Source organism: Cebus imitator, unplaced genomic scaffold, assembly GCF_001604975.1.
Source record: "Cebus imitator isolate Cc_AM_T3 unplaced genomic scaffold, Cebus_imitator-1.0 Scaffold10, whole genome shotgun sequence".
NCBI lineage: Eukaryota > Metazoa > Chordata > Mammalia > Primates > Cebidae > Cebus > Cebus imitator.
Window position 1 is genome coordinate 12,730,724 of NW_016107325.1, and position 24,088 is coordinate 12,754,811.

General features: G+C 40.1%; 1 protein-coding gene across 1 annotated transcript in view; it reads left to right on the top strand.

Annotated features, from left to right (window-relative positions):
* Positions 1-24,088, top strand: part of LOC108317842 (ceramide synthase 6) — a 113,809-nt gene that overhangs the window by 76,995 nt on the left and 12,726 nt on the right. The window contains exon 2 of the mRNA XM_017548546.1: positions 19,897-20,002. Within this exon, the coding sequence (XP_017404035.1) occupies positions 19,897-20,002 (106 nt within the window). The remainder of the gene's footprint in view (positions 1-19,896; positions 20,003-24,088) is intronic.

Genomic DNA, 24,088 nt, shown 5'->3' on the forward strand with positions numbered 1-24,088 from the left:
ATCTTGGCTCACTGTAACCTTCACCTCCTGTATTCAGGCGATTCTCCTGCCTCAGTCTTTTTAGTAGGTGGGATTACAGGCACATGCCACCATGCCAGGCTAATTTTTTGTATTTTTAGTAGAAACGGGGTTTCACCATGTTAGCCAGGATGGTCTTGATCTCCTGACCTCATGATTCGCCCGCGTCAGCTTCCCAAAGTGCTGGGATTACAGGCGTGAGCCACTGTGCTCAGCCTACAACCAGAAGTCTTCTATGGTAGATCAGGAGTAAAACCAGGCACCAATCACTGATGACCAAATTTTGTGATTTTTGAGGCAACAATGGATAACCCCCTGCATTGTTAGTATCTAGGGCAAAAAAAAAGTTCACAGACTCATAAACATGTGTCACCAACTAAACAAAGTAAGAAATGTTGGAGGGATCAGTCTTTGGAGCAGAATGACAGGGATCCAAATTGACATTCACCTCTGCCCCGCAGTTTTTAGTTCAAGTCACTGAAACACTAGAATCTTTTCCTCATTTGTGAAGCAGTGATGATAATATCTGTTTGCTTATTCCTTAGGGACATTTTGAGGATTGACTGAGATAAAGCATGAAAGGGCTTGGTGAATTGTAAGGCACCTAGAAAATGTAACGGAATTAAAGGGTTAGCGCATTACAGGAAGGCTTGGAACCCCACCCCCACCCCTGAGACCTGACATTTAGCTTCAGGGCCAATTTTGGGATTTCTGGACAAATGTACCAGTCACAGAAGACAGCCTGTGTACAGGCGCTGAAAGCCTGCTTCTCACAGCTCTGCATTCCTCGGCTGGTCATCTGAGGAAGATGAATGATAGGGAGGCCTAGGCTCCCACGCAGAGTGAGCTGCCTGAGGACAGTGACAGGGAACGTGTCTGTGTCTGTAAGAGTGCCGAGGGGTACTGTTAAAGGGAATTTTGAGGCACTCCAGCAGAGCTCTCGATTTGTGTGACATGTGAAAAGCTGACAGGCTGTGCCGAAAGCAGCAGTTAGAGCTGGAGCTGCCAAATTGCAGTCAATGTGGTACAGTGGCATGGCTGAGGGCAAAATTCTGTGGGGGTGGTTATATCTCTCCATGAGAGGGGCAGACAGTATCATTCCTCTGTGTGCAGAGAAGATGATATAGCCTTACCCATACATTATAGTATTCCCAGAAGATTCCTTGGCAATTAACTGTAATTTTATAAGCACCGTAATACTATGAAAATATTGGCTAACACATAGTGGTAATGTCTTAAAGACTTTCTCGACAAGGGCATTTTCATATATAAATATATACCATGTAGTTCTTCTTCCAAATGTTTTGATGTTTTCTGTATCTGGTTTTATGTAAAATACAGGAACATATCTTTCATTAAGATGAAGACATAATTTATTTGAATTTTATGAGCTTCATTCTTTAACAGCTAGTTTCTGTGTTTCTTTAATAGCTGAAGTGAACTCAGGATGAAATATCCTAAGTCTAGGGTACTTTTTCCTAGGATCCTGGAAATGTGTAGCAAGGAGGGGCAGTTTTGATGTTTCTCACATTACCTTGGGCTTTCCAAGGACCTCAGCTCTTAAGTTTTAACACATGATGGCCTGTCGGTCTCTGAACCGCAGTGACCAACTCCTCAAATGAGGGTTGCATGGATTAGACTGACTGATCTGTTTATTACTGCTATTTAAGATTTAGCTATAATTTTTAGAAAGCTTCTTGTGAATTATTTTTAACCACTACCACAAAAAGCCTTTGCCAATGGTTATTTATTAATAAAAGCAACCACTGTCTAAGGGTCTTTTCCATGTTTTTAAAATAATAAAATGATGATAGTTTCAGAAAAGAATCCTTAGTTTAAAAAAATTAAAGTTAGGAAAGAAAAAGATGAACGAGGAAAGGTTTATAGGATCCAGGCTGTTTATTCTGAAAGAGGGAAGAATGCAAGATGACTTAATCTGTGTTTTGAAATATTTGAGGAGGTTATAGACTGCACCATCTCTCTAGAGGACTGAGAAAAGAGGAAATGGGTTTACAGTGCAGCAAGAAGGAATGACACAGAAGAACATTTTGAGTATGATGAAAAACTAAAATAGGGCAGTAAGTGAAGACTAAAAAACGACTTTTTATTTTGAAATAATTATAGATTCACAGGAAAATTACAAAAAAAACAAATGGGGAGATTTCAGGCCTAAAGGAAGTTTTCGAATGCTCTCTCTAGAGAAAAATCTGGCTTGGAGAAAGATGGCTGGACAAAGTGACATAGTAAGCTCTAAGTTTTCTGGCTCTTTCACAAATCTGTACATCTTATGCTCTTGTAACATGTTTCCTATTAAAAGTCACTGACTGGACAGGTGTGGTGGCTCACGCCTGTAATCTCAGTACTTTGGAAGACCAAGTGGGGTGGATCATCTAAGGTCAGGAGTTTGAGACCAGCCTGACCAACATGGCCTAACCCCGTCTCTACTAAAAATACAAAAATTGGCCAGGCGTGGTACAGGGCGCCTATAATCCCAGCTATTTCAGAGACTGAGGCAGGAAAATCGCTTGAACCCAGGAGGCGGAGATTGCAGTGAGTCAGGATCGCTCTATTGTACCCCAGCCTGGGTGACAGAGTGAGACTGTGTCTCAGAAAAAAGGCATTGCCCAGCACAGACTAGGGCACCTTCTGATGTGTGAAAAGTATGCTTCTTGTCATCAAAATTTAAGGAGATGCAGCACTCACTTAATATTTTCTAAATCTGAGCTCTGTTATGAGAGGTTTGTATTCATGTTGTCAGTGCTCAGACAAAATTTGCCAAGTAGATTTTATTGTCTTCATTTTGTAAGCATAGTAACTAGGATTCAGAAATATTAAACCACTTTCCAACAATCCAGGCTTAGAGTAGGTACATCTGGGATATGAGTTAGCATTAAAGGAATTGTTGTTTCTATATGATGCTACTTAGAGAACAGTTCATGTTTTTCCTGAGAAGCAAACTGTCTTCTTCCTGCATACCATTCTGCCTGCCATCCTCTCCTATCTCTGCCTCATTCCAATTGCTCCCAGGATGCCCGTGATGTAGAAGATCTCAACATGAAACAGAGTGTAATTATGATTTTTGCTATGTAGATGAGGAAATAGAGAAGTTCTGTGGTGCCTCCAGGCACAGGGAGAAGCAGTTTCTTTTCTGGTGGCATCCAAGATTCTCTTAACTATATTTATTTAGTGGTGGTAACACTTTTTTTGGAATAATTTCATCCAGTTGCATAGTTTTTTTGGTGTTCTCATTGCCTTGAATGCCATGCTTTTTTCTGTTTGAACAGGTACTGAAATGGCATTTTATTTTTATTCCATTTTTTGTTTTCTCCTTTGTCTCAGTCGCAGTGGAGTCCTTTGCTAGAAAAGCCCCATGGAATTAGCTAAATTGTAGCTGTCTCAGGGCTTTCCATGTTAGATTTTTGTATCATCAAGGTTTTGAGTCTTACTGAGAGAGAGACGACCTTGTTCATCTCTATTTTTAACAATACTTATTTTTAATTTTTGGCATTAAAAATCCGACCTCTCATTTTAAGATGTTGAAAAATATAGAAAAACATTTTTTAAAGAATATTAAGGTAATCCATAATCCCATCCTTTGACAATAAACACAGGTAACCTTTTAATATATTTTCAATTTTTTATATGTCAGAAATTTATACATAAATGTGAATGAACAGTGATCAGATAGACATTGTTTTCTCTCTTGTTTCTGAGCATTTTTTCATGTTCCTAAATATTCATGAAAGCATTTATTTACCTGTAAAATAAATATAAAGCGTATATAAGCACAAATTTAAAGCAGTGCAGAAAAGTATGAAATACACATTGTCTTAACCCTAAAAGGTTATTACCATTAGCAATTTCTCACCACTCCGCCAGATAAAATTTTAAAAGTACCTGCACAAGTGGAATGTTATACTTGTTGTATATCTTGGATTTTACATGTTTTTATTTCTCCACATCCTCTCCAGCATCTGTTGTCTCCTGACTTTTTAATGATCGCCACTTTAACTGGCATGAGATGGTATCTCATTGTGGTTTTGATTTGCATTTCTCTAATGACCAGTAATGATGAGCTTTTTTTTTTTTTCATATGTTTGTTGCCTGTATAAATGTCCTCTTTTGAGAAGTGTCTGTTCATATGCTTCATCCACTTTTTGGTGGGTTGTTTTTTTCTTGTAAATTTGTTTAATTTTGGATATTAGCCCTTTGTCAGCTGGATAGATTGCAGAAATCTTCTCCCATTCTGTAGGTTGCCTTTTCACTTTGATGATAGTTTTCTTTGCTGTGCAGAAGCTCTTTAGTTTAATTAGACCCCATTTGTCAATTTTGGCTTTTGTTGCTATTGCTTTTCGTGTTTCAGTCATGAAGCCTTTGCCTATGCCTATGTCCTGGAGAGTAATGCCTAGGTTTTCTTCTAGGATTTTTATGGTTTTAGGTCTTACATTTACATCTTTAATCTATCTTAAGTTAATTTTTATATAAGGTATAAGGAAGGGATCCAGTTTTAGTTTTCTGCATATGGCTAGCCAGTTTTCCCAACACCATTTATTAAATAGGGAATCTTTTCCTTATTGCTTGTTTATGTTATGTTTGTCAAAGATCAGATGGTTGTACTGTGTAGCATTATTTCTGAGGCCTCTGTTCTGTTTCTTTTGTTACCAGTACCATGCTGTTTTGGTTACTGTAGCCTTGTAGTATGGTTTGAAGTCAGGTAGCCTGATGTCTCCAGCTTTGTTCTTTTTGCTTAGGATTGTCTTGGGTCTATAGGGTCTTCTTTGATTCCATATGAAATTTAAAATGGTTTTTGCAAATTCTGTGAAGAATGTGAATGGTAGTTTGATGGGAATAGCATTGAATCTATAAATTACTTTGAGCAGTATGGCCATTTTCACTATATTGATTCTTCCTAACCACGAGGATGGAATGTTTTTCCATCTGTTTATGTCCTCTCTTATTTCCTTGAGCAGTGGTTTGTAGTTCTCCTTGAAGAGGTCCATTACATCTTTTGTTAGTTGTATTCGTAGGTATTTTATTCTCTTTGTAGCAATTGTGAATGAGAGTTTGCTCTCCGTTTGGCTCTCTGTTAGTCTGTTATTGGTTAGTCTGTTATTTGGCTCTCTGTTAGTCTGTTATAGGAATGCTTGTGATTTCTGCACATTGATTTTGTATCCTGAGACTTTACTGAAGTTGCTTATCAGCTTAAGGAGATTTTGGGCTGAAACGATGGGGTCTTCTAAGTATACAATTATGTCATCTGCAAATAGAGGCAATTTAATTTCCCATTTTCCTAATTGAATACTGTTTATTTCTTTTCTTGCCTGATTGCCCTAGCCAGAATGTCCAATACTATGTTGAATAGGAGTGGTGATAGCATCATCCTTGTCTTGTGCCCAAAGGGAATGCTTCCAGCTTTTTCCCATTCAGTATGATAGGAGCTTCTGCTAGAGTTCTACTGTTAGTCTTGTGGGCTTCCCTTTATAGGTGACCTGGCCTTTCTCTCTGGCTGCCCTTAACATTTTTCCTTTCATTTGAACTTGGAGAATCTGACAGTTATGTGTCTTGAGGTTGGTCTTCTCATGGAGTATCTTCATGGTGTTCTCTGCATTTCCTGAATTTGCATGTTGGCCTGTCTTGCTAGGTTGGGAAGTTATCATGGATAATATCCAGTAGTGTGTTTTCCAGCTTGTTTTCATTCTCCTCTTCCCTTACATATACTGCAATCAGTCTTTGATTCAGTCTTTTTACAAAATCATATTTCTTGGAGGTTTTGTTATTCCTTTTCTTTATTTTTTTCTCTAGTCTTGTCTGCATGCCATATTTCAAGAAAGTTGTCTTCAAACTCTGATATACTTCATTTCATTTGGTTGATTCAGCTATTGATACTTGGGTATGCCTCACTAAGTTCTCATGCTGTGTTTTTCAGGTCCATCATATTTCTCTCTAAACTGGTTATTCTAGTTAGCAGCTCCTCTAACCTTTTATCAACGTTCTTAGCTTCTTTGCATTGGGTGAGAACATGTTCCTTCAACTCAGCGTGTTTTTTTATTACCCATTTTCTGAAGGCTACTTCTGTCTGTTTGTCCATCTCATCCTCTGTCTAGTTCTGTGCCCTTGCTGGAGAGACGTTGCAATCATTTGGAGGAGAAGAGTCATTCTGGCCTTTTGGGTTTTCAGCACTTTTTCGTTGATTCTTTCTCAACTTTGTGAGCTTGTCTAGTTTTGATCTTTGAGGCTGCTGACCCTTGGATGGGGTCTTTTGGGGGCTTTTTAAAAATTGTTGATGCTGCTGTTGTCACTTTTTGTTTCTTTTTTCTTTCAATGGCCAGGTCCGCCTTCTGTAGGACTGCTGCAGTTTTCTGGGGGTTCACTTCAGGTCCTCTTCATCTGGTTTGCTCCTGTGTCTGGAGATGTCACTCAAGGAAGCTGGAGAACAGCAAGAGTGGGTGCCTGCTCCTTCTTCTAGAATCTCTGACCTCAAGGGGCACAAACCTCATGCCAGTAGAATCACTATCACTCCTGTATAGGGTGTCTGACAACCCCTGTCAGAGGTTCTCACCCAGTTGGGTTGCATGGGGAACATCAGGACCCGTTTAACAAAGCACTTTGACTGTCCCTTTGTGGAGGGTTTGTCCCTCACTGTGGGGAAACACCCTCTGGGCTGTCCAGATTCCTTGGAACTACTAGGAGGAAAGGCTATGTCTGCTGCTCTGCAGAGACTGTGGCCACCACTCGCCCTAGGGGAACAGGTCCAGGGAGATCCGTGTTCTGTCCCTCAGCCTCTGGCTGGAGTTATTGGAGTTCCTGTAAGGAAGCCCCACCCAGTGAGAAAGGATGAATCAGGATCAGGCCTGAAGAGGCACAGCCAGTGTGTTGGGCTGTGGGGGACACATCTTGGAACCAAGCCGTCCAGCCTCCCTGGCTCCAGCAGGAGAAAAGCATGCCCAGAGCTATAGTGATGGATGCTGCCCTTCTCCCGCCTGGGAGCTTAGCATGTCAAACAGTTGTGAGTCCCAGTGCTGGGTGCTACCCCTCCCCCAAGGAGCTCAAATGGCTTAGCATGCAGCTGCAGCTGTGGTGCTGGCCACCCTTTCTGCTGGGAGGTCAGAAGTCTTAAGCAGATTCCAGCTGAAAGGCTGTTGAGAATCTGTGCAGTTCTGGGGTTGGGTTGCTAGGCCCTGGTGGAATGGGTTTGCCAGAGGGATCTTCTGATCCATAGGCTGCACCATTCTGTGGAAAAAGCACCGTTTCCCCCAGCTGGGTAGCATGTTCACCTACCACCTCCCTTAGCTCAGTGGGGCGGGGGGGGGGGGTTGCGCGGTTCTCCTGCCTCCTGTGGCTCTCGGGTGGGCTGCAGTACCTCACTGCTCTTCCTTCCTCTCCATGGATCACACCAGCTTCCTGGTCAGTTCTGATGAGAGAACCCATCATCATGCCTTTGTTGCCAGTGAAGGATTCACAGGCTTATTATGGTTCTTTTTGATGGGAGCCTCAGATCCGACTGTTTCTAGTTGGCCATCTGGGCCCCGCCTAACAATGTTTTGATACCAGTTTTGTTTTTGTTTTGTTTTTGTTTTTTTGAGTAAGGATGACTATCTTTTCATATGTCTATTGGTCATTGTTACTTATTTCTGTAAACTACCTTTTTATATCTTGTGTGCATTTTTAATTAAACTTCCACGGGAGAAGTTTATTGGTAATTTTGTTTCTCCACATCCTTGGCTATATTTCACATTATAAAACTTAGCCTGATGGGCATGAAATGGTGTTGGTACATTTTCTTGTTATGGCTGAATATCTTCTTGTATGTTTATTGATATTTCCATTTGCTCTTTTGTAAATTGCCTATTTAACATCTTTTGCTCATTTTTCTATTGATTATAAAAATTCTTTAACAATGTGAAAATCTAGGATGTAGAAGAGTCTAGAAATTTTCATCTTCAAAACTTTACGGCTAATTTCTTGAAGCTTTGGAAATGTTAGCTAGCAAAAGTGATCCTAAATTCAAGTGGCAGAGATCATGCAGATGGAAGAATGAATAGTTATCCTAGGATGACAGAGTGTTTTAGTGGCCAACCTAAATAATTTAATTCTTCAGATTCATTTTTGCTTGTATCTTTGATACCATAACAACATGGCAGGACTTTGATCAGAGTTCTGTACTGTCAGAAAGGGCCAGTGGCTGTTTTCTTGGAGAATATTCCTGGCATCAAGAAATAAGAACAACAATATAGGATGAACATATGTAGAGACCTAATGTATGTGAGGATTGTAGTTAACAACATGGTATTGTATTGGAGATTTTTAAAATAAAATAAATAAACCTATTGATTTTAAATAGGTAGATTCTAGCTGCTCTTTTCACACACACACAAGTAACTGTGAAGTGATACATTAATCTGTTTCACTATAGCAGCCATATTACTATCTGTATGTATCCTATACCATCACGTTGTACACCTCGAATATACACAACAAAATTTATGAAACAAACAAAAAAGGACAGCAGTGTAAGTCTTTGTAACTGTTAAATACCATGCCGTAGAAGGATATGTAATTTTCTAAGGGAAATATGCACAGTAGGAAGGTAAAGCAAATCATAAATCCATGTAGTATGATGCAATTTTGTTTAATAAAAACATGGTAAGCAAAGTATAAAGAAACATCTGATAGAGTGTGGGGGAGGAATAGCAGAAAAATGTAAAAATGTTAATAATGGTTATCCTTGAGTGACGGCGTTCCTTGTGATTTTTAGTATTATTACAAGTGCTTTTTGTTACTTCTACACTTGATATAATATACACTGCTTTTAAATTCACAAAAATTACAAAAATGAATATAGTAGGATTTTGATGGGCAACAAACATTTCTTGAGTTCTTGGAGAACATGGACTATTGTGGTATTTGTAAATGCCTTTGCTTTGTCCATAGCTCTCTTTTACCACAAAATTAATTATACTTTTGTAAGCTGTGCCACGCTTTTCCACCTAAGTTTTATTGTTACTCAACAACAAAGGAAACACAAAGGAAATAGAATGCTGTTTTCCTCTGGTATAGCAAGTGTTGTTTTTCAGATTTTATTCTCCTACATACATTATAGTTTTTATAAAATAGGCTGCTTTAAAAAAATCAATGTATTATAGAGTTTCGTGTTTTGCATATTTTCCGTATTCTTTTTAGAAGCTATGTAATATTTCAGAGGTTTCTTTTTACTCAAACATTAAACATTGGAGTCACCTTAGGGTTTATTTCTCGAATCTCCTCCCTTATTTACTTATACTCACTTCCCAGGTGATTTCCTTGTTCTTATGGCTTTATATGTCATTTGTATGTTGATGACACCAAATTTGTATCCCTTGCCTAAGCCTAAACTTCATGCTACCTTACCTGACTGCCTGCTGGACATCTCCATCTATAAGCCTAATAGCCTAATAAGCATAACCTAAGACTTGCCAGGCCTCACACTGAAGTCATGAACCTCATCTCAACCCGCACGCTGGGACAAGACCTTGTTGTTACCTGTTACTCCTCTCTTGCCTCATCCCATCCAGGTTCAGTCTGTCAGTGGACCCTGTGAGCCCAGTCTTCAGGATAGTTCTAGGATCTGATCACATCTCACTGCCTCTTTTGCTGTTATCACCTCTGGCTGGGAGAATTGCAGCAGCCTCCCAATTGGCCTTGCTGTTGCCATCCTTGTTCTCCTTCTGTCTGCTCTCAACAGAGTTGCTGGTGATCCTATTAGGACAGAATAAATCATTTAGCTTTTCTTCTCATGGTCTGGAAGAGGCCTCCTACCTCACTCAGTTTAACAAAACAAAAAAAAGTCCTTAAAATGGCTTAGAGGGCAGTTGGTGTACCTGTGGGCTGCTCTCTGACCCCACTTCATTCCTCCTGTGCTTCCAAACTCTACACTAGCGTCTCTAGCCTTCTTGATACAGCATCTCAATCAGGCTCCTTCTCAGAGCCTTCATCCTTAGCTGCTGTTCCTTCCAGAATGTCCTTCTCCCACTTATCATTCTAGTTTCTTTCCTTACCTCCTTCAGGATTCTGTGTACTTTCTCACTGGGGCCTTCCCTGGCCAATCTGTTTTAAATTACAGCCCCATCTAGGTAGGCCTGTCCTTCATAGCAGGCTTTATTTTTCTCTCTAGCACTTCTCACCATCTGGCATAGCATACACTGCTTGGTTTATTTTTAATCTCCCTCTGCTAGAATTTAAGTTCTATAAAACATGGGATTTTGTTCACTGCAGCATCCCAAACACTTAACGCAGGGCTGATACATAATAGATGCTCACTGAGTCATTTTTTAGTGACTCATTAAGCTATTTACCATTTTCTCTTTGTAGATAATTGTGTGTGAAAATCTTTACGTCTGTGGCTTTTTTTTTCTTTGACAGATTTTCTTAGATAAATACCTAAAAGTGAGATTACTGAGCAGAGTGTATGACCATATCACAAATAATTTAGCAATGCCTCTTTAATTTACTTTTCTTATTTTAGGGAGAGTGGAAAATATTGTTTTTATTAATAGATTATGTTATGATTGATTGGGTCTAAATTTTGTCTAAGCCATTTAACTACCTTTAAGACATTGGGCAGCCTCATTAACTTCTTTGGGTTCTGGTTTATGTTTCTGTAAAACGAAATAAATATTTAATTCAAAGAGTTATTGTTGATCCAAAAAAAAAGGATTAAACATTGCAAAGCTTTTGGCACGTTGTATCTGTCAATAAATAGCAGTCCCCTTTCTCCATCCTGGCCTTCATTCCACTAAATATTTGTTTTCTTGAAGCAGTTTTGTCTTAGGTGGGATTTAACAATATATAGTCATGCACATATGCCTGCTCAGTCAGGCACATGCACATGTGTATGTTTAAACATGCACCTGCATATTAGTTTTCAAAAGCTCGTCTATATGGTTCTAGTCAGTTTTAAATTGGTAACATTTACTCTGATGCTAGCCATGACAACACTATTCCTGACGAATATTGGGATCCAAGGAAGTGTTAGTAGTTAAGTAATGCATTGACTTAGTTACCTCTCCCCACTTCTCCTTTATTGAATTTTGACTTATGCATAGGTTTCTTTCTAGCACGGTTTGGGGTTATTTATCATAATTGGATTTAACAATGACCTTGCAAGCACTTTTGTATTTACCAATAGATTTGTCATTTCTGATGCTCTATTCATTTGTAAAGATCTAAGTTTCCATCTTGATTGTGTTGCTTTTCAACCTAAAGAACTTCCTTTAGTGTACTTGAAATGGGAATCTGGAGACCACAAATACCCTTAGTGTCCTTTTCACTTTCATTCTTTGAAGGACATTTTGCTGAACATAGAATTTTGGGCTGACAGTTTTTTTTTTTTCTTTCACTTCCAATATAATCATGAGCTGCATAACATTTCAGTCAGTTATTGGGGGTGGAAGGTTGGAGGGGACTCCACATATACAATAGTGGTCCTGTAACATTATTATTACTGTACCTTTTCTATGTTTAGTTATTTATAAAGGAAATAGGTTTAATTGACTCAGAATTCTGCATTGCTGGGAAGGCCTCAGGAAACTTACAATCGTGGCAGAAGGCAAAGGAGAAGCAGACACCTTCTTCACAGGACAGCAGGACAGGTGGAGCCCTTTTCTGTGTTTAGATACACAAATACCATTTTGTTTTAATTTCCTATTCAGTACAGCAATGTCCTGTACAATTTTGTAGCCTTGGAGCAACAGGCTATACCATGTATCTTAGGTGTGTAATAGGCTATACCATCTAGGTTTATGTAAGGACATTATGATACTCACACAAGACAAAACCACCTAATGATGTATTTCTCAGAATGTATCCCTATTGTTAAGTGATACATAACTGTACTTAAAAGATGTTATTGCACTGTCATTGTGCCTTCATAATTTCTGATGAGAAGAGCACTGTATTTCATATTATTCTCTGTATATAGTGAGCCAATTTTGTCTCGTGAATTCCAGTATTTTCTTTTTATCTTTGCTTTTCATCTGTTTGACTGTATTTTGTGTAGGTTTTTTTTCTTTTCCAATTTACCTCCCTGTAGGATTCTTGAGCTCCTTGAATCTGTATGTCTTAGCCTGTTTTGTCTTGCTCTAAAGGAATATCTGACAGGGTGGGGCAATTTATAAAGAAAATGTTTACTTAGCTCATGATTCTGATCACTAAAGAGTTCAAGATTAGGCATCTGTATCTGGTGAGGGCCTCAGGCAGGCTGCTTCCACTCATGGTTGAAGGTGAAGCGGAGCCAGCATGTGCAGAGATCACATGGCAAGAGAGGAAGCAAGAGAGGCAGGCGGAGGTGCCAGGCTCTTTTTAATAAATCAGCTCTTCTGGAAACTAATACAGCTAGAGCTCACCCACCTCTGAGAGACAGCATCAATCCATTTATGAGGGATCTGCCCCCATGACCCAGAAGCCTTCTGGTAGGCCCCACCTTTCACGTTGGTGATCAGATTTCAACATGCGGTTTGGTGGGGACAGAACACCCAAACTACAATAGTATGTTTATGTCTTTTACCAGATTTTGGAAGTTATAGACTATTATTTCTTCTATGTTGTTCTCCCTAGTTTATCTCCTTTTTCCCTGTGACTTTACCCACGTGTTAGACTTTGAAAAATTGTTCTACAGGTCCTCAAAATCTGTTTATTTCTCCATTTTTTTCTTTCTCTTTTTTCAGTTTGCACGGTTCAGGTTCATTGAATTTTTCCTTTGCACGTCTTTTCCCCTTAGAGTGGGTAATATTTTATTTGCTCTTCATCAACCTACTAGATTGTGTATCCTGGGCATGGTGAAAGTTATTTTGCAGAGATTGTGGATTTTTTAACTTTTTTCTCAAAAAAATTTTGATGTTTTGTTAATTGTCAGTTTACTTAGACTCAAATTGTAGCCTGTCATGCCCACAGTGGACAGTGGCTTTAGTCTCAGATAAATTCTTTAAACCTCAGCTCCTGTCTGCATTCACTTTACCTTGTATATTCATCGTTCAGAAGGCAGCTAGAATCATGCTTGGTTTAGAGACAGAATTAGGGTTTGCTTCTTCGGCATTTTCTTTTCTATAGTTCTCTAGCCACTCTCTGGTTTTCCCAGGCTTTTCCTCCTAGTTCCTGCAGCTAGAAAGAGGATGTGCTTTTCTGTGAAAATTTTGCTTGCTGCTGTGGCTGTGTCTGATCTCAGGGTAGAGCTGCAGAATAAATATATAAATGAACAGACAAGGAGGTCATTCTTTGCTGGTTGCTTGCTCCAACTTTGACCCTTCCCCAAAGTCAATTTCCTTTTTATCAGTCTCTGGAGCCCTCAGGTAGTGTTTGTGTGTTTGTTTTTGTTTGGGTAAGGAGAGAGTTGTGTTCATATGTTGTGCAGAGTTTTTAAAGATGAAAAATCCATTAGCTTATTCCTCCACAACAAAAAGAGAATGTCCCTTTCAATTATTTTTAACTGAAATCCTTCTTGAGATAGTTGTAGATTCAATTGCAGTTTTTTGTTTTTTGGTTTTTTTTTTTTTTTTTTTTTTTGAGATGGAGTCTTGCTTTGTTGCCCAGGCTAGAGTACAGTGGTGCGATCTCGGCTCACTGCAGTCTCTGCCTGCTGGTTCAAGTGATTCTCCTGCCTCAGCCTCCTGAGCAGCTGGGACTACAGGTGCGTGCCACCACTCCTGACTAACTTTTTGTATTTTTAGTAGAGACGGGGTTTCACCATGTTAGCTAGGATGGTCTCGATCTCCTGACCTTGTGATCGCCCACCTCAGCCTCCCAAAGTGCTGGAATTACAGGCATGAGCCACCACGCCTAGCCTCAGATGCAGTTCTAAGAAGTAATATAGTGAGAGCTCATGTACTCTTTAGCCAGTTACCTGCAATGGTAACATTTTATAAATCCCTAGTATGATACCAGAACCATGTTTTTGATATTGATACAATCTACCGATCTTAATCAGATTTCCCTAGTTTTATTAATACTTGTTCTCATTTATGTATGTGTGAGATTTAATTCTGCACAATTTGATCACGTGTAGGTTTGTGTAGCTACCATCACAGTGTCCCAGCTCTTTTTGGAAAGTACAGAAAGTGCTACATACAATTTGAAAGAACTGAAAGTCTCTGGCCATGCTACCCATTGGAGATGATTAAATATTTTTAAGTAATTAGAACAATGACATATACCCTGTGAATTTATATATATATATATAACCTCCTTTTCCAGATTGTAAACTTCATTGAGTGCAAGATTCATTTCATGTTTTTTTTTTTTTTTTGTGGGGGGGGTAGAGGAGGTTTTGTTGTTGTTGGTTTTGTGTGTGTGTGTGTGTGTGTGTGTGTGTGTGTGTGTGTGTGTGTGGAGTCATGTTGATGCCAAGTCTGGGAGTGCAGAGGCACAGTCTGGCTCACTGCAGCCTCTGCCTCCTGGGTTCAAGCGATTCTCCTGCCTCAGCCTCCAGAGTAACTGGGATTACAAACGTGCACCACCATACCCAGCCAGTTTTGGTATTGCTAGTAGAGACAGGGTTTCACCATGTTGGCCAGGCTGGTCTTGAACTCCTGGCCTCATGCGATCTGCCCACCTCAACCTTCCAATGTGCTGTGATTACAGACATGAGCCACTGTGCCTGGTCCATTTTATGTTTTGACCATATCTCTCACCACACCACTGCCCAGTGCTTTCTTCAGTACTTTGTGCAAAGGTGTTTACTTCATGTTAAAAATACAAATACATGTTGCTAAATAGAATTGAAGAGTAGCAATGTCTTAGATATTTTCTCTGCTTTTTAACTGAGATTAGTATTTTTCAAAGTTTACATCCTTATTATATTTACTTTCAAATGTAGTACATGAAAGGACTTTATAGATGTTTGATCTTTTGAAGGTGGTGTTGCCGCCTTTGATTAAAAAAAGCAATAAGGTGAGCATTTCCTTGTAGAAGTAACCATCAAAGCTTGAAAGCACATATTTCCTTTCAACTATTAGTATTTGTTGGTGTGTTACCCCCATCCGCCATCAATCTGCTTCTCTATCTCTCTTATCTCTTTCTCTCAAAATGTTATGAAAGAAAGCTTTTGTGAACTTATTTCTGTTAGAACCAGTGTTAAAAAAAGAGAAAAAAAAGCCCAGCTTTTTACATGGTCTAATGGACCGTGATAGTCAATGAAAAAATTGTAATAGCTTTGTCATGGACCTTATTTGGTATCTAAATATGCTGTCTGAAAAAAACTGTGATTCACACATTTTTTTGGAGAATAAACAGAAATAAAATGTCTATATTTTCATATACTCAGTAATACCTATTTGGTAAAAATTATTTGCTCTTCTCTTTTCTTTCATTTGGGATTCACTTCTTCTGCCTATTTCATGCAATTTTTAAAAAATCCTGAAAGTTAAGTGTTTAGCTCTCAGTATGGGATATGTTGGAAAGAGCATACCTAGGGAGGGGTTGTTAGAGTGACACAAGTGCTCTTTGAGGCAGCTTTGACATCCTAGGGACAATAAGTATTAAAGATGTGGCTACTTGAGTTGGAGTGGTCAGCCTCCTACCTTGTGGGTCCCAAATGATCCTGAGTAGATGTGGATATTCAAGGGAATTAAAATGCACAGCCTCTTTGGAAACATAGTAAGGACACCTACCATTGTATTTTATTTGATTGCTTTATTCATTTGTTCATCCGTCAGATACTCATTGAGTGCCCACAGTGTGCCAGGCATATAAATAAAAACATCCTATGACATCGTTCAAAGAATGATGATGTATGCACATGCCTACCATGGATCATTTAAACTTTAATGGACTTCAATTTTTAAATTGAGTTAAGTTCGATTAAATGTGTGTTATTCTTCTCTCTCTGTCTGTCTGTCTCTACATACATAGATTTTGGGGCTTAGCCTGTCCAGTGAATCAGAGTGGGGAGCTGATTATAACATTAACCCTCCTGGGAAAGAAATATGCTGTCTTCTGCTTCCATTTCCCTGGAAGTGGAGGCTACTGATGTCTCTGGTCCTTTCTGCAAAGTGGAGATGATGGTAATCCCACTTCATCTGGTTGAGGGAGGATTAAATGAGATCGTGCACAGGGCTCTGGAGATGTGGATTTCACTAAGGTCCGGTTCTGCTCTCTTGGGGGCGCCACACACAGGAGAGGGACGTGTATGTTATACCAACTCTCCTGTGGGAAATATGGCCGCAACACCCCGAGAGCCATTGGGTTGGCTAGGAGAACTGGAAAGGTTTGGTCCCTCAGAGAAGGCCAGGTATGGCTGAGCTCAGACCCCGATCACACTGCTGGTGTGGACTCACTGTGGACCCACACCAGGCCTGGGGTTTGAGGATGGGAGTCATCACAATTTAATGTTCACATGGGAACCTCTGCTTTTCGTTTTAACAATGCAAAATACCACACAGGGACACTTTTGTCAGTACACATGGTGCTGAGAGTACTCGGACGGAGGGCAGACTGGGGCAAGTGGCTACCCAACCGGATGTCCCTAGTTTTTTCAGTGCCTATCCTGACTTCTGGTCTCTTTTTTTCTGCTAAGAAATAAGAGATATAATAATATAATAGTTTTAGAACTTAAATACACATGAACGCTGGGCCCAGGAAAGGCATGGTTTGTAAATGCTGTGATAGGAAACCTTACCCATGGCTCCTGTCAAACGTTTTAGGCAAAGAGACTCTATGATATCATTTTTAACACATACATCATTTGTAGAATCACATACATGCACTTACATAGTTATAATAATTTTTTCACATATAAGGAGATTGAGGCAGAGAGATTAATTTCTATAGCGAGGTCTTCATAGCCACATAGCAGCAGAAATAGTTACCACCCTTCCTTTAAACATTGCTTTAAAAATATGTTAACAGAGCATCATATTTGTTTGATAATTTTGGTTATTGAAATTTGATATGTTGGTGATTAAGTAGTATGTTGTTGCATTCATTCTTGGGATTTAAAGAAAATAGAGCTTTAAAAGTGGTTTGAAGCTTAAAACGAGAAGGAGAGATGGATATAACATGTTGTATAACAAATACTATGGAAATTTTTTTGTTTTTTGTTTTTTGGCTGATAGCAGAGATGAGGAAGCTTCTATTGAAGAGATTGTGTTGAGTGAATTTCTTGATTCCCCTGCTGCCTTCCCATGCATTGTTACGGGGCACACAGAGAATATCTGTTAACTTGTCAGCAGCACTCAATACCATGGTAGCAACAGCAAAACATATTTACTGAAGATGACCCGTTGATTAAATGTCTTGACCCCCTCCCGTGTATGCACAGGCATTATCACAGGGCATACAAAGAGGAAATGATCAGCTTCTGCACTGAGACTCTGTGCTATTTAGATGAAGAAAGAAGACTGTATTGGAACAGCAGGCCGTTCCAAGAACAATGATGGCGAAGTCCGAAGGGAATTTGAACACTGCGCGTCAGAGGTGTGGGAAGGGGAGGATGAGGGAGGGTGGGGGAGGAGTCCAACTGGGAAGACTGGAAGGAAACCATTGGGACAGTTGTGGCCTTCACACCAAATGCGTTTTGCGGTCTTACCTTATTATTTGCCTTTGCTGGACTGCATGTCTTTTCATACCCCTCACTGTACCTTATGATGAGGGGCCAAGTAACCACAAAGCAGGAAACGTTGTCAAGGAAACAAGTTCTAGACTATGTCTTGTGGTAATTGCCTACTAAATTCCTTCTTTCACCATAGAGAAAGGCCAGAGTCAATAGGAAAAGGTTATACTTACTGTCAAGAAGGTAGGGATGTAGGTAATGCAACTCAGAAAATTTTACATTAAACAGAATTGAGACTGTAGCAATTTGGGGAAATCTCCAGTTTCTAGAGGATTTGTATGTCGGGAAAGGGTGATTCTTCTTTTTTCCCAGCTTTGTCCCAGGGAGCCCAGTGTACCAGGTATTACAGTGCTTTTTCTGTGTCTGTCTTTCCTGGTTTAGGCTTGCATTTGTACAGTGTTCCATTTCCCTGTTTAAATAAATTTCTTCACTTTTACTTGAAATAGGACCCAGTAGGATATTATGTGGTACTGTGTATGTAAGTTTCATTGGTGCTACTTTAAAAACAAAAACCTTTGTCTACTGTTCTTTAATGTCATCAACTATTATTAAAAAGCTTTATCTAAGAATTATTCATGATCTGTTTTGCATATTTATCAGTTGTTGCCTTTGACCAATAGTGAATAAATTTGGGTAATACTTTCACATGATATTAAATTGTTCTGTATTAGTAGAAAATATTAAATATTACTACTGAGAATATTTATAGGACTTCATTTCTTGAGCATTCAGTCTAAAACAACCTTTAAATGTTTTTTACACAGTTTCTAAAGTAATTAATTAATTTTTTTGAGACAGAGTCTCACTCTGTCACCCAGACTGGAGTGCAGTGGCAGGATGTCAGTTCACTGCAACCTTTGCCTCCCGGGTCCTGGTTCAAGCAATTTTCCTGCCTCAGCCCCCTGAGTAGCTGGGATTACAGGCACATGCCACCATGGCCAGCTAATATTTGTAATTTTAGTAGAGATGGGTTTTCACCATGTTGGCCAGGCTGGTCTTGAACTCCTGAACTCATTCTACACAGTTTTATTAGCAATGTCTCCACACCTTTGGGTCTCCAAGCACTTCACCTGCTCCCCCTTCAGCATCTCATTCACATAACAAATGTGACCAGAAAGAAGGCTCAGTCTTCTCATTCCTCCTGAGGTAGGCATTGGCTTAAGATGCAAACAGTTTTGTTAATGCCCAGAAACACTTGTAACTTTTCATCTTGTCGGGGACATCATGCCCTTTGACATCCTTCATTACATTTTATGAGAAAAAAGCAAATAACCACAAAGCCAATAATTTTAAGAAGCCATAGGGATTGGGGCTGAATTTAGCACACTTTTATTATAGAGACAAAAATTGCCAAGTTTATGACTAGGGGTGATCAAAGTGGTCTGTCTGCATGTATAATTAGATGCTTAGTAAATGTTTTCTCACAGTAGAAATATAACATGACTATTGCACGTAAGAAGAGTATAAGTTATATCATTTTGAAATCATTTTCTTTCCCTCCCTCCCTCCCTCCCTCCCTTCCCTCCCTCCCTCCCTCCCTCCCTCCCTCCTTTTCTCTCCTTCCTTCCTTCCTTCCTTCCTTCCTTCCTTCCTTCCTTCCTTCCTTCCTTCCTTCCTTCCTTCCTTCCTACCTTCCTTCCCTCCCTCCCTCTCTCCTTACTTCCTTCCTTTTCTTCTTTCTTTCCTTCTTTCCTTTTCTTTTTTGAGATGGGGTCTCGCTCTGTTGCCAGGCTGGAGTACAGTGGCATGATCTTGGCTCACTGCTACCTCTGCTTCCCGGGTTCAAGCAATTCTCCTGCCTCAGCCTCCTGAGTAGCTGGGACTATAGGCGCACACCACCGTGCCCAGCCAATTTTTGTATTTTTAGTAGAGATGGGTTTTCACCATGTTGGCCAGGATGGTCTTGATCTCTTGATCTTGTGATCTGCCCACCTCAGCCTCCCAAAGTGCTGGGATTACAGGCGTGAGCCACTGCACCCGGCCTCATAGTTTTATTTCTATTTTATACACTTATATTTTCATCTGATAGTCTTTCGAGCTTTGTCTTATTAGAACTTGAGAATTGGAGGGTTTAAATGTTTTAAAAGGATTTCTTTTTTAATGTTACTGCTGGGGGTTAATGGAGAGAAAAATGGTTAAGTCTGCCTTACAGTTACTGATGGGAGTGTTAGCAATGTACACCCATAAAATCCTACCAACACTTTATTGGAATAATTGAGTAACATGTAACTGGTGGCATTAAGAGTCACATAGAAAGAATCACTTCTGACCTTCTACTTTTTTCTTTTTGTAATTTTTAGATTTGTAGCAAAACCATGTGCCATAGCCCTCAACATTCAGGCCAATGGACCACAAATTGCCCCACCCAACGCCATTCTGGAAAAGGTCTTCACTGCAATTACAAAGGTATGACTGTCCTTTCCTGGGGTATGGATTGTCCCCGGTCACCATTCTCAGCCTGCAGTCAGTCATTCAGTTTCTACCCTTCCGGGTTTGGAGAATCAAATTTTGCCTTGCCTCATGCTGGAGGACATGTTGCAGAAGGAATGCAAGCGTAGCAGAAGCGGAATGAAGATGGGCTTGTCTGAGACCTAGTAGGAAGCAGAATGGAGATGGGCTTGTCCTAGACCTAGTACTTATGCTCAAGTTGATTTTTAGTAGCTTGCCTAAGAACAGTCTTGATTAAATAATGATTAGTCTAATTCTGTGCCTCTTTTAATCTCATGTGATCTAAAGCAAAATATGACTTGAAGCATGAGGGCTGGGGGAACTTTGTGGAGGTGACTGGGTATAGCTGAAGAATATGATTTATGTGTGTGTGAAACAAAGGACCTCTTGGCTTAAAGCATTGTCCACATATTCTAGGAGCTGTGATAAGTAGACAAATGTAAACAGAAACAAGAAGGTGTAATTGCAAGATAAAAGATTGTACCATAAAGGTATGAAGAAGGAGGGTCAGGAGAGTCTTAAGTGAAGAGATAGGTTCACTGTGGAGAATAAAAGGGAGGAGATATCAATCTGGTGGGAGTCGAAGCCCAAACTGGGAGTGGGAAGAAGGGAGTGGGAGAGAAGCAGGGAGAAAAGACCACGCCCCCCTGCCTCCACCCCCACGCCAAGTTCATATCTTCTTCAGTACAAAGAGGGAGGAGAAAGCTGGAAGTCAGAAACCCCCAATTGAAGGCCACAGGGAAATAAAGCAAATTATAGACTTTTTATATATCTTACCGAAAAGATCAGGAGAAATACAACATTCTATGAGAAGTATTATGTGTTCATAAATTAAATGGTTAATTTTTTCTCTTTCATTTTTTTTTTTTCTGGGAGAATTACCCAGGCTTCCAAGACATGATTTGACAGAATTAAGCAAATTCTGTTTCTTTTCTTGGTATTTGTGTTTCTAGCCTTTTGTACTATCTTTCTCATGTTACAACTATTAATTCAGATATCCAAACACTTTTGTCTATTTTATGGTCTTCATTTCTTTCAAAATTCTCTAAAGATTTTCCCTCTGTCCTTTTAAAACTGTTTTCTCCCTTCAAAAAATTAAGAAAGTATCAGGCATTTTTTTCTGTCTCTGCTAGGAAGAAGAGAAGAATGAATGGAATTTTAGAAAAAGCTCTTCTGGTGGTTTTTATGAGATAATTTCAGGTTGCCAAGTTCCTGCCTGGAGGGACACATATCTTATGGTATTTAAAAGAAGAAAATACTAAAAAAAAAAGCTTGCATTTTCTTTTTTTTTTTTTTTTTTTTTTGGGGGGGGGGGGGACGGAGTTTCGCCCTTGTTACCCAGGCTGGAGTGCAATGGCGCGATCTCTGCTCACCGCAACCTCCGCCTCCTGGGTTCAGGCAATTCTCCTGCCTCAGCCTCCTGAGTAGCTGGGATTACAGGCACTCGCCACCATGCCCAGCTTATTTTTTGTATTTTTAGTAGAGACGGGGTTTCACCGTGTTGACCAGGATGGTCTTGATCTCTTGACCTCGTGATCCACCCGCCTCGGCCTCCCAAAGTGCTGGGATTACAGGCTTGAGCCACCGTGCCCGGCCTTGCGTTTTCATTTAGTGTATCAAATTATTGAAGTGAAACAACTTTTTCCCTCTCAAAAAAGCAGATGTATAGAGACTTCTCAGGTTCATTTGTAAATGTGATTATAACATATTTGGAGTCTCTTTGTAAACTACTCTAAGTACATTAAACATGCAGTATTCTAAATGAATAATAAAATAAGGGTTTTTTTTCCCCCTAGATTTGATGGCTCTGCTTAAAAGTCCTGCAGTGAACATTTCACTTCCCTTGCCTTATGTTTATTATAGTTACTGGAGAAATTCCCTCCGTAAAGGTAGTAAAAAGATTTTGCAGCCAGGTTGATTGCTCTAAAGAATACTTGCTTCTAGCTAATTTGAATGATCATATTCTTTTAGTTTCCAGGGTGATTCCTTTGGAGGTTTTTACATGATTAAAGTGTAAGCCTCATGTTTAAAATATAAATGCAGCAAGAGTTGGAACTGGTTTTCCTTGTATTCTTTGTAGTTCTTCAGTCTTAGTTATAACATAAAATGTACCAGTCAGTTAACTGGAATAGGAGGGGCAGGACTCGAAGAGCCCAAACAAAGTGTGTGTTTGTGTATGTGTGTGAATGATCATTCACTGTCCTGGCCGTACCACAGTTTCAGCTGCCTTTTTGTAGAAGGACATGATTATAATCCTTCAAGTGTGAGAAATGAACCCTTAAAATCTCTGCATACAACTGGCTACATAGTGTGGGGCCCAGTACAGAATGAAAGTGTGGGATCCCTTGTTCAAAAAGCACAAAAAAATGTGCTATTAAAAAGTACAAAAATATAAAGCTTTTTCTTTCCTCCCTTAGTCTCTCTCTACTTGTCAAGGTGTTTTTGTTTTTGAGACAAGATCTCACTCTATTGCCCAAGCTGGAGTCCTGTGGCATAACCTTGGCACACTGCAGCCTCAAACTCCTGGGCTCAAATGATCCTCTTCAGCTTCTCAAGTAGCTGGGACTACAGGTGTGTGCCACCACACCTGGCTAATTAGAGACAGGGTCTCACTATGTTGCCCAGACTGGTCTTGTACTCCTGGCTTCAATCAATCCTCCTGCCTTAGCCTCCCAAAGTATTGGGATTATATTTGTGAGCCACCATGCTTGGCCAAGGTGTTTTTTTTGTTTGCCGTGGAATGTCATGTTTCCTAGTGGCATGGGGAGACTCTTGGGGAAAGTGCAGACCCGCACAGGTACCTGGGGCCCCACCCTCTCCCACCAGCTGCCAGGTTTCCCTTTTCTCCGGCCACTGGCTGATACACTGTATCTTGGCCAGGAGAGCAGAGAAATAGAGTCAGCCCTTTCCCCAGTCCCACTGCCCCAACCCATGGGTGATGAGTGACCTCCAAGTGTATTGCAACCTCTATGTCCAGATCCAGGGGCATGCTAGAGGCTCAGCTCTACTGAGTTGCCCACCACATGCACTGGGGTAGCTGCCTCCAGCCTCCCTGAAACTTGACCCCGACTCTCGGTGCTTGCACCCGACCCTCTACTGGGGGCTGAAGGCAGCAGCAGTCACTAGGAGGTCGGGAGACAGGGAGGGTGGTGGGTGCTACAAGGCAGGGGATGGAGAACTGGGCAACCACACACACATCTGGTGGAAGTGGTGGGACTGTGTATGAGCCCAGAATCCAAGCTCCTGGCACATTCTCCTATGCCCTATTGGGCTTCATTTACAAAGCACAGATTCCATAATAAAATGATTAGGAATTTCAAGATGGTGACTGCAGGGCTTCCAACCCCAAATGTGGACCCTTCTTAATGGGAGTCCCCATGTGACCCGTAGGTCACATGCCTTGACTATCTGGTTCTCCTTTGTGAAATTATTAATAGCTGATAAATTTAAACCCATATATATTCTCTAGCAGTCTTTCCTTTTGAAATAACACCTGTCTGCCTGTTGCCTGTCTCTCTCTCCTCCCCCGTCCCCTAAATCTAAAGTTTTATAAACATTTTATAGAAACTACTCCTATTAAAGTAAGTAGAAGCCTTCGTGTTTGAGCTAGTCACACCTGGATATTTGTGTTGAAACCTTGGTTCTGCTTTGTCCTGTCATTATACGCTTGGGTGAGTTTCTTAACCTCCCCACGCTTCAGATAGCTCACTTGTAAAAATCTTTGAATAATCATCTCACAGGCATTAATGAAGGTTAAATAAAATAATCATGTAAATCATTCTGTAAATGATATGGCATCTTTTGTCCCATTGGCTCCCATATTTTGATTTGCATTTAGGATCACCTGAGGAGTTAAATGAAGAGTGTAGCATCATGTTTCTAGAGATTCTAATCATTAGTATTGGAATGGGATCAAAACATCTACGATTATAGATTGTCAGATCCATTCAAATCAACAGAATGATTGTTACACTTTAGTGAATATTTTTGACCTGATGTTTCTTAACTGGTTAGGTTGTTTCTTAACTGGTTATATTCAGAATT